This window comes from Electrophorus electricus, chromosome 12 (assembly GCF_041902795.1).
Source record: "Electrophorus electricus isolate QZ-2024a chromosome 12, ASM4190279v1, whole genome shotgun sequence".
In the NCBI taxonomy this organism is placed as follows: domain Eukaryota; kingdom Metazoa; phylum Chordata; class Actinopteri; order Gymnotiformes; family Gymnotidae; genus Electrophorus; species Electrophorus electricus.
The window spans coordinates 4,302,501-4,312,500 of record NC_137508.1 but is presented as its reverse complement, the minus strand read 5'-3'; the positions used below and the strand labels follow the sequence as shown (position 1 = coordinate 4,312,500).

At 41.9% G+C, this 10,000-nt stretch overlaps 2 protein-coding genes across 13 annotated transcripts in view; one reads left to right on the top strand and one right to left on the bottom strand.

The window, feature by feature from the left end:
* inpp5a (inositol polyphosphate-5-phosphatase A) overlaps positions 1 to 5,746 on the top strand; it is a 105,028-nt gene extending 99,282 nt beyond the window's left edge. For 9 of the 12 annotated variants that reach the window (XM_081724602.1, XM_081724598.1, XM_035531373.2 and 6 more), the window contains 3 exons: positions 2,209 to 2,277; positions 3,822 to 3,858; positions 4,080 to 5,746. In XM_081724602.1, the coding sequence (XP_081580728.1) occupies positions 2,209 to 2,277; positions 3,822 to 3,858; positions 4,080 to 4,129 (156 nt within the window). In that variant the 3' untranslated portion in view covers positions 4,130 to 5,746. Of the gene's footprint in view, positions 1 to 2,208; positions 2,278 to 3,821; positions 3,907 to 4,079 lie in introns of all 12 variants that reach the window. The other 3 variants (XM_035531374.2, XM_081724597.1, XM_081724600.1) reach the window with 1 other exon arrangement.
* A 956-nt stretch (positions 5,747 to 6,702) lies between these two features.
* nkx6.2 (NK6 homeobox 2) lies at positions 6,703 to 9,189 on the bottom strand. Its single transcript, XM_027020978.3, has 3 exons — positions 8,456 to 9,189; positions 7,941 to 8,113; positions 6,703 to 7,498 (listed from the first exon to the last, which is right to left on the bottom strand). The coding sequence occupies exons 1-3, from the start codon at positions 8,868 to 8,870 to the stop codon at positions 7,250 to 7,252; spliced, it is 837 nt and encodes a 278-aa protein (XP_026876779.1). The 5' UTR covers positions 8,871 to 9,189; the 3' UTR covers positions 6,703 to 7,249.
* Between the last annotated feature and the right edge of the window lie 811 nt (positions 9,190 to 10,000).

Below are 10,000 nucleotides of genomic sequence, written 5' to 3'. Positions count from 1 at the left end.
TCATTTGCCCCACTAATCTTATAGTCCACACTGACAATATACACAGACCTGCTCTTATAGAGTGCCAGGCGTGCATGTCTGCTTTATAAAGCTTCATAAGTCTCCATAGAGCTGCTCAGATCTCTGTCCCTCTGGCTCCTCTCTGCGAACCAACTTCGAGCCAGCCAGACCGAGAGCTGCTCGTAGTTACAGAACAGTAAACTCCAGTCTGCTGAGAGCTGCTCCTCTCTCTTTCAACCACTCCAGCACTCTTCCACCCCTCCGCCTCAATCTCTCTCTCTCTCTCTCTATTTGCTTTCTCAGCTTGATCTCAAATATTCCAAAAAGGTCTGGTGAGGAGCAACTCTGACTGTCCATCCAGATCCAGTGATTGATTTTGGCGTCGTTAAGTGAATGACTTTTCCTTAGATCCTTAGATCTCTGTTCCTTAGACATTTCTTTCTGAGGTTTGATGCAGACCATTGTATAGTGGAGAGATTTGGTGATGAAGCAGAGATTGATCATTGTTAAAGGAAAGTGTGTGTGTGTGTGTGTGTGTGTTTGTGTGTGTCATGGGGGTCTGGTGACTGTATTCATTCCATTACCCCCGGAGATTTTCTGTCATTTGAGACGAGGGTTATGACCTCTGGCTTTGATGCTCATATTTATTATTATACATTTTTTATTATACGTTAAATATATTTGATATCATTTGTGCTTTGGGAGGAATGTCTATTTATTGATTGATTTTAGTTTAGCTTGGAGGTTGCACAGCCCCTCCACACCACCTCTACTAGCTGTGCTGTCGGTTTGTCGCCGGTTCGGGTAACGAAAGGAGAGAGCAGAAGTAGCTGCGTGCAGTGGAACGTCGCAAACCCTCGGCTCCATCACATAACCCTTATTACGTTTTCAGGTCCCTTGTGTATGGAGGACGACGACATCAGAGTGAACCAAGGGCTAAGAGAAAACAAACACACGTTCACATTGCAAAACCAGTTAAAGAAAACCTTTCTTAATAGCCATTGAGATGCCTGGATATGGGCGGTATCGCCACACTGCGAGGAAGCGAGTGATGCGCTCAGCTCTCTCTTCTTCCTCTCTCTGCACTCCAATTTCGCTTCTTTGTCCCTTCTTCTATTTCTCATATTTTTCTCTCTAATCTCCAGGTCTCCTTCTCTTTCTCTTTCCTCCTCCCTGCATCTTCTCTCTCTCTCTCTCTCTCTCTCTCTCTCTCTCTCTCTCTCTCTCTCTCTAATGCAAAAGCGTTACAGATTGTCGAGACATGGCTGCGTACACAGCGCCGTGCGGAGTGTCATCTATCATGCTCTGCTCCGTTACCTCCGTACCGTGTTATTTTCTGCTTGCCGAGCCCTAACATGCCGGAGGTCTGTCGGCAGCGGTGGGCTGCCCAGCCCCGCTGCTCCGCGCCGTAATGAAGAGCCAGCCGAGCGCGGGCCCCCGCCGTGATTTGTTTATCTGTCTAAAGATTACGCAGCCCGAAAATCCACAATTTTATGCTGCCTTTGTAAATGATCGAGTCCGTTTTGATAAATGTGTCTGCGGAGCGGGAGGCGCGGGAGGGCCCGGGCCGGCACGTGCGCGGAGTGCACGGGTGGGGAGGTTCAAGTGTAGCCCGAGATGGAAAGGTAGCGTGTGTGTGTGTGTGTGTGTGTGTGTGTGTGTGTGTGTGTGTGTGTGTGTGTGTGTGCGTGTGTTTCTGAATCAGGTGACCTGTGCTTTTTCGTGTTATTGGTTTTGAAGTTCATTCAGAATGAAGTTTGTGGGGCGTTTTGATGCTCTCATGTTTTTATCTATATATATTTTTTAGCGGCCCATGCAGCGTCCCTTTACCAAGCCCTGTAGGTCCACCTACAATCCTCTGCTTTTTGATTGTGTCTACTCAAAAAGTCTTTAGTTCAGCTTGGAAGCCACAGTCTAGACCACACGAGCCTTTCTCTCCTCCATTTTACAGACCTGGATCTTGTGTCATAGATACCCTGTTAAATATATATTTATACATTTACTTTAGAGATGTGGTGGTGTGTTTTGAATTTGAAGTATAATGAGCCATGTATCATTTTTATTTTATTCATTTGTGAAGCATTTTATTTATGCTTAAAAGCATTTTTTTTTTCTATTTCTGCCCTTGCTATGTCTTGGGATAAGCACTAATGCCTCATTGAATGAACTAACTAATGCCTTCCACTTGTTTTCACTTACTGTCCACAGCCAGAGACTGAGGAGAAGTCAATAATATATGACAATATAGGGCCCAATGTCTGTATGGGGGACCACAAGGTATGTCTCTCATCTTATTGTAATTTGTATATGAATGTGTGTGTCAAATCATTTCTGTGCTGAAAGCCACGTTACATAATCATTTACACTTGTAAAAAATTGTGAATCATTTGGACTGATCTGTTTTTCTGTATTTTCAACTGCTAATTTGTGATATGATCTTTATCTAGGTCTTGATGAAAATAGAGACAGTCAAACAATATAAACAACATTTTACAAGCTCTCTGTTTATTGGACAAATCATTTAAACCATCGAGGTCATTGGCGAAAAAAATAATGTAAATCTTTTAGGTTAATGACCTTTTGAGATGAGGGTAATTGAAGCCAGGTGTTCTAATGAGCCATGAGTTTGACCGGTCCTTCACGTAAAAAAAAAAAGGATCCCATTTTGGTTACCTGCTCTTGAAAATGGGCAAAAAAATATCTGTAGCAATATGGGCCATGGTGCCCTGTCTCACACACTCTCCAGGACCTTAGAAGAGCAGAACTAAAGAACTTCGACCAGTTTTAAACATACCTGCTTGCACTGACAGAAGTTCAGCACTGTTGATGCTCTTAATGGTACAGAGTGGAGTATATAGTAGAGTCCCCAGCCAAGCAGTAGCGATCGCAGGGAAGACTCTCTTACCGCAGGGCAAAGCCTGTGTTTGAGTACCCCATTAGAAAATCACAGATCAAGTGGTATTGATGGGATAGATGTTCCACTACACTACTCTGGCTTATGTTCCATTGACCAATGTGGCAAACATTGTTCTCTTTGGTAAATGCATATTGCTTTACAGACAACAGAATGCTGCATTCCAGCACCAAAACCTCCAGCAAAGTGTGAGTGGTTTACAAGCTCTGAGGGACCAGTGAATTCCAAGAGAGATCTGGTCATGCAGCATGACAGTAATGAAAAGCATAGGAGGGAATCAGTAAAAACCCTCTGAACAGAACCATTATTACACATTTGAAGTCAGACCCAAGCTCTGAAGCAGGGCAGTCCCATCACATCCCAAAAACATGCATGACCTACAGGTTTTGTGTAGTTAAATTGGCCAAAACACATCCTCAATGCTGTGCAGGACTACGCCAGTAGAGAACATCCCACTAGCTGCCACAAATTTTTCCATCAATGACCTTGATTGTTTAAACCGTTTGTTCAGTAAAGCTATGTTTAATAAGATATGGCCAAGTGCCTGTTGTTTCTAATGAAATCCCCCTTGGCTGTGGAACTGAATTCATTACAGGAAAGATAAGCACTACAGCGGGCTGTGTGCTACTGCACGTGAGCTCTGAGTGGGCGGGGCTCTACTGTGCGTGAGGTTCCAGACGGCTGCTACCACGTGTGTGCTCCCACTGGGTTGCATACTACCACATGCTGCCAGTTAGCTGTGGTTTGGGAGAGTCTAGTACAGCTTTCAGGCCAACGGTGTGCACACAGTGGCGTGTCAACAGAAGGAAAGGACACCGTGCGATATGCTCGGAGCCTGTGTGCGTGTGCTCATGCGTGTGCTGCTGCAGCTCAATCCCGTGTGTTTGTTTCTCTGTATGTTTTGCAGCCTGTTTTCCTGTCCTTTCGATTAACAGCAGGGGCAGGTAAACCTAATGCAAATAAGCACAAGTGTTGTGTCGTGCAGTGATGTGGTAAATATTTTCTTATTATTCATTTTTCTTTTCATCATTCTTATTATCACTTTTATAATATTGACTTTCAGGACTTTGTGAAAGCCATATGTAAGTTTTTAATATGTGCGTGTTGTGTGTGTGTGTGTGTGTGCGTTTGTGTGCGTGTGTTTCTGTGTGTGTTAATTGACCAGGGAAATGGTGCCAAAGGGTGGATAGGATTTCACGACAAGCACCGCTGTGAGAAACTCCGAAACAGCTGGACAGACACTCCCACTCACTCTCACTCACTCACTCGCACACAGAAGACCCCGATGAGACTTTTCAGCAGGACTGACCAGTCGTAGTGAAGCAAGTGCATGCCGTTGTGGTTACTGAAATGGCTGATTGTGTCCATAAGTGCTTCAAGTCCTAGAATCAAGAATCCCCACAGAACCCCAAACTGGCCACTGTTCACTCTTCAGATACTGCGCAGTTTGGGACTTTTCCTCTCCATGGACAATCAAGCCCCCCTCCCTGAGCCCCAGAGCGTCTCCCTGGACACCGACACAGCACACAGGAGGGCCTTCCTTACTCGTCATAGCCACGCTGCCGAAACTCTAATAGAAACCCAGAAGTACTACATATTTTAAAGACCTTGCAACTTTTAAATACGCCTCTCCATAATAGAAGCTACAATATCAAGTGTAAGATGTTTTAAAAAGTGCAATGCAAAAAAGGTTGTATATGTATAGTGTTAGGTTTATTTGTACATTGGATTATTACATAGTGGTGTGAACGGTTTTTAGTGCCGTTTCTTTCTCTTTGACCAGGTTTTGTGGTCTTTCTGCGTTAGAGTAGATGGGTATTTTCAGTTGATTTCAGTGCATTGTATTATTTCAATTTTTTTCCCCCATTTCTTTTTCGTGACGGTGAGATCTGTTGTCGCTGACACGCGTGCACAGCACGTGCCATCCCTCTTCTATCCACGGTCTCATTTTATATACTGTACTTTTTAAAGAGATCATTTAAGATTCTTACCCAAATTATGCTGAGGTGTGAACAAAGCAATGATGTGGGGTGTACTGTAAAACAAGTCAGTAAGTACATGTGCTTTAAAAAACACAAAACAACAACAGCAAAAAAAACCAACTCCCACACCCACAGCTAAACCACATGAAGTATACCTTTTCAGTCATGCGATTCCTATAGCCTGCCAGTACTTTTAACCAGTGCCATAGACCATGCAAGTATATAAGATATTCTTTCGTATAGCAGCCTCACCTGAGTGTCATTATTATTCTTATTCTAACTTATTTCTATGTAATAATAATATGGTTCTGAATGTGATATTTTAGGTAGGCTTGGTTATCTTAAAGTATGTTAAACTTTGTTTTATTTTTGTTACTGCGTCGTGGTGCCAAGTATTATACACAGATGATGTGTGAGATAACATATACAATTTGTACAGTCAATAGGAGGAAAAGAATCACGCCCGCTCCGAAAATCTAGCAGAGCTGTTCGTCGTCTTGTGTGTAGCCTTCTGCAGGGCTGCGCGGTATCATCGCCCGTTAGAGCTTTAAATAGAGATCTGGGCAGCTGTTGGTGGAACGAGACGTCGCCTTGCATTGATTTAATTTAGTACACTACAGAGATAACGGAGCGCGGAGCCGTTAGGATGAGCTTTGATTTTCTTTTCTCATTTAAATCACCGTAAGTGGGAATGTATGTCGTTTTTCCAGTGATTTGGCTAGGCGAATCTGCTCGTTAATTCGTTTTCCTGCTGGTCACGTGATAGGAGTCACTCCTTTCTGTAAGCGGATAGAGATTCAACTCCGAGGATGGCGTTGCCTTCTCAAGCAATAAAACCATTAGAAGTGAATGACTGAGTGTTTGTTATTACTCCCACGCATCCATATCACATGCATTAAAGGAAGGTTAATCTTCTTCACATAATGGGCATAACAGGTTGGGCTATGTAAAATTGCGTGTATGCATTACGCCCTGGTTTCTAAAACAGCAGGTTAATAAACTAAATGACACATGGCAAATTTGTGTCCTAGCTACTCTAATGTAACGAGCAAAGCGCATGCTGATTATTCAATTATTTTAACATTGTTTGAGCCTATGAACACTAAATGTAGCTTAACGTTTTATTATGCGAATATTGTGTTTATAATTTAGGCTACAATAAGACCACAAATCGAAATTTGCTAAAGAAATATGTATCTTCACATTTTCCAAACTAACTTGCACACTAACATATTTTAACTGACCTGCAGTGTAATAGGTTTGAAGTTACAATTGCACTCAGAATATATCCAAACTAGACTGTAGGCTGTGACGTTATACATTTAAGTCTAATTTAGATTTTTAAAAATATATCTATGCTTCTTTCCGATTTCAGTATAACTGCTGTCTTTTAACAGATGGACTAAACCGTTTCCTGGAGGTCACCTGTTGCACTGTGCTCTGTTCCTCCGCTTCTGGAGAATTTTTATTCTACAGTTCCGACTGCTTTTCTTGCCTTTTACACACTGGCAGTAGAATGAAACCTGCCTGTCAGTATTTACTATAGCTGCTCCGTATGAAGGCAATAGCTGTAAACGAAGGAGTTCTAAACAGCACGAACTTTACTAACTTAAGTACATTTGACATATATCGTAAATCATTTTTGGTTTCGGTGTAACCCACATCCTGCCTAATGTAGACCAGGTTACGAAAGCATGAAAAGCTAAAATCACTTTAAACCAATTTTGTAAATTCAGGACTTACGTCTTATCATGTAAGACAAATATTCATTCGTTAAAGAAATGGAATGAAATCTACCAAGACATGTTTAAAACATAAGCTTGTTAAATAATTTATTGATAATACAAATGTCTTCTTCCTTCAGCACGGAAGCAATAATATTCTCTTATTTCAATATTTAACGCTCCATCTGTATCTATTTTTGTTGGTGGTGGTAAAACATAAAGTCCTTCAAATGAAAGTAACCGGCCGACGAGGACACTGTTAAAACAAATTCTATTTACATAATAATTTACAACACTGGCCTTTATACATTGTACCTGTATAGGGTTTCAAATCGTAAAAGTTGGCGAAGTAGTTAAGCTTCGTTATTCAGCGACAGAGCGAAATTAGAATTGCTGACAGGGACCGACTGCGCAATGGTAAAGTGTCCGTGTCCTTCTGGCGGTTTAATAACATAATTTACTCAGTAGAAAATATATACATCTCACTTACATCTGCATGTGTACAACACACTGCATTCACACCAGCAAACAAGCGCCTGTTCTGTCTTAGTTTGGACAGTGTATATACCCTGCTTAGGTCAGCTTCGAAAGCGTCTTGGAGGAGAGTCTCTGCTCTGTAGCAAAAGCCATCACAAAGTGTCCGAGCTGTTGCTGCACGGACTGATGAGGGCCACATTCGATGCCTTGTGCTTTTTTAGCAGTCTCGTGATTTTTTCATCATCCGAGTTCGGATCTAGCGGTTTGTTGTACTCGTCGTCGTCCTCGTTGTCTGAGCTTTCTTTCATCTTCTCCGTTTCAGAGTCGTGTTTCTTTTTGGCCGTCGCCATTTCCGCTGCGTGCTTCTTCCTCCATTTGGTCCTTCTGTTCTGAAACCACACCTGTTGACATAATAACAACAACTTCGTTACCCTAAAATAATGCCTTGGTTTTTACCAAAGGGTTAGCACGTTGTATATGCTAGCGAGGATACAAATTAAGAAAGAAATATCATAACTTGATACTGATTTAGATTTAGGCCAAAGGTTGATTTAGAGTGTTTAAGGAATGTAAATATCTTCAGTTCGTCTTGTTTATGCTGTTACAAATGATAAACCTATAATAATACTAATACTACTACTAATAACAATAACAACAACAACGATAATAATAATAATAATAATAATAATAATCACTTTGGGCTTTGCCGGGGAAAATGGTTTTATTTTAGCCCTAAATCCCCGCTGCGCGCAGACTCACAGTTCTAAGAGGCTGTCCTAGCATGCCTTAATGACTTTTACATTTTAGCGTTCACTGCAACATCATATCAATACCAATATTTACCTTGACTTGGCTCTCGGTCATTCCCAAAGAGTACGCAAGGCGTGCTCTCTCTGGACCGGCGAGGTATTTAGTCTGTTCAAAGGTTTTTTCCAGGGCAAAAATTTGTTGGCCTGAAAAAGTTGGTCTGGAGTGTTTCTTCTTTCCATCTTTGTCCAACATTATATTTGCTTGTGCTAGAAGGATTTAAAGATTCCATCTCAGTAAAACGTTTCAACGTGCTTTTGACATTGTGGTACTGTCAACACGTTCACTAAACTGAACTAATACTCACAAGAAATTAAGTTTACGTGTTACTAATAAACACTGTAAATAAATCGCTTTAATACTTGAGTGAAAAGCAACACTGATATGCAACAAATTTAAATTAAAAGAGTACAAACTAGCCCTGTTTCCTATAGCCTAAACGAAGTTGAAGTCTGTATAATTGAAAATAAACGTATTTCTTAAAAGTAATATATTAATAATAATGCTGATTTTAAAAAACACGATTTAAACATGCAGTCAAGAAAGCTCACCAGGACAGGGGACCCGCGGATCCCTCCACGGTGAACTCTGCATTACGCCTGGCCAGAATATGGGCGCCCTGCCGGGGAGCTCAGTTAGCGGCTTTGGGTACCGAGACACTGCCGCGGGGTTAAAATACATTCCAGCGGAGGTTGCCAAGCCGTTTATCCGGGGAAAGCTGGAGAGCAGTTGTCCGGCCGTGGTGATGGGTCTTCCTAGGATATCGCTAATTCCATGTGGCGTTCCCAAAGGGATCTGTGAATTCAGATTGGTAAGAGAAGGTGCCTTGAAGCCCGTGGGATTCTGTAGAGTGTAAGGGAATAAGGAGGTCTTCATCTCGGTCATGTTGTGTAACGCTGCCAGCGGCGTACTGCTCAGGACGAAAGCACTCTGCCTGTTCGCATCCATTTGCCCAACAGCTAACATTTGTAAGCATGAACCACGAAGTAAACGCGCAAAAATAAAAATATATATATATATCCTAGAAACTAAACGAACAAGTTGTGACAACTGTGAGTGCACACGAGCGAAGATCTAGCGCTGATCAACACACCAGATGTTACAGGGCTGGAAAAGAGTTTTAAAAAGAAAACGCTCGCCCGAGCATCCTGGTCAAAAGTGTGTCTTTCGTTCTGAAAGTGTTACTTGAGTGTTCACCGCATGCGTCCTTATCGGGAATCCACTCGGAAGTCGGATGATGGGATGCGGCGTTTTAGTGGTTTTGATGGTGCGCATTTCTTGGTAAATTGACTCTCGCTATGATGTGCGCGAAGCTGGACTCACTGATAACCGCACCGCCACCTGCATGCGCGTATCTCCCATTGGATAAAACTAAGTGAAACTGCGCGGTGATTGGAGGGCAAACAGCGGGACGCTTGGCATGCGCGTCACTTGAGCAAAGGCACACTCTATCAAGGTCTTATTGTAGTGCTATTAGTGATGCATCGTACTGTAGAAAATCATTGTTTCAAGATTTGACAAAAAGACATTTACTTTATGACCCATTACCGCTGACAATGTAAGTACATTAACCTCGATACAACTGTGTTGTATGACGTTTTTATTGTTGCTAATGAATTGAGGAGGAGACTCAGTATATTTCCCGCGTTCATATATGCAATCTGCATTTTAAGTATGCCGTTTATTGTTTTTCTTTCTATTTAAATAATAAAAAAAAACGTTTAGCAGAAACGAAGAAAACAAACTGTTTACACGTGTACCATAAGTACAATTAAGCATGTTATTTAGTTGTTTAGCAAAATACAGCTATTTATTTTCATGTAACTTCTGCAACTATATTGAAATGATTTGTTTAATTCGCATTAGTCCGAATGCACTGGGCTCAAACTGCTATAGCCTAGTCAAGGAGCCGCAGTGCACGACGTCTTCAGTTAATTACGTGTCATTCGCACTGATACCATCTTGCTCATCACAATAGCGACAAGCGTAAAATCAGATTAGCTACGTTGTCTTGTGCCACTTATGTTAGAATTTTGTCGCGCTCGTGCACCCAGCATCCAGCTTCAACTCCCGCGACAGTCATTCCTTTTATCTAT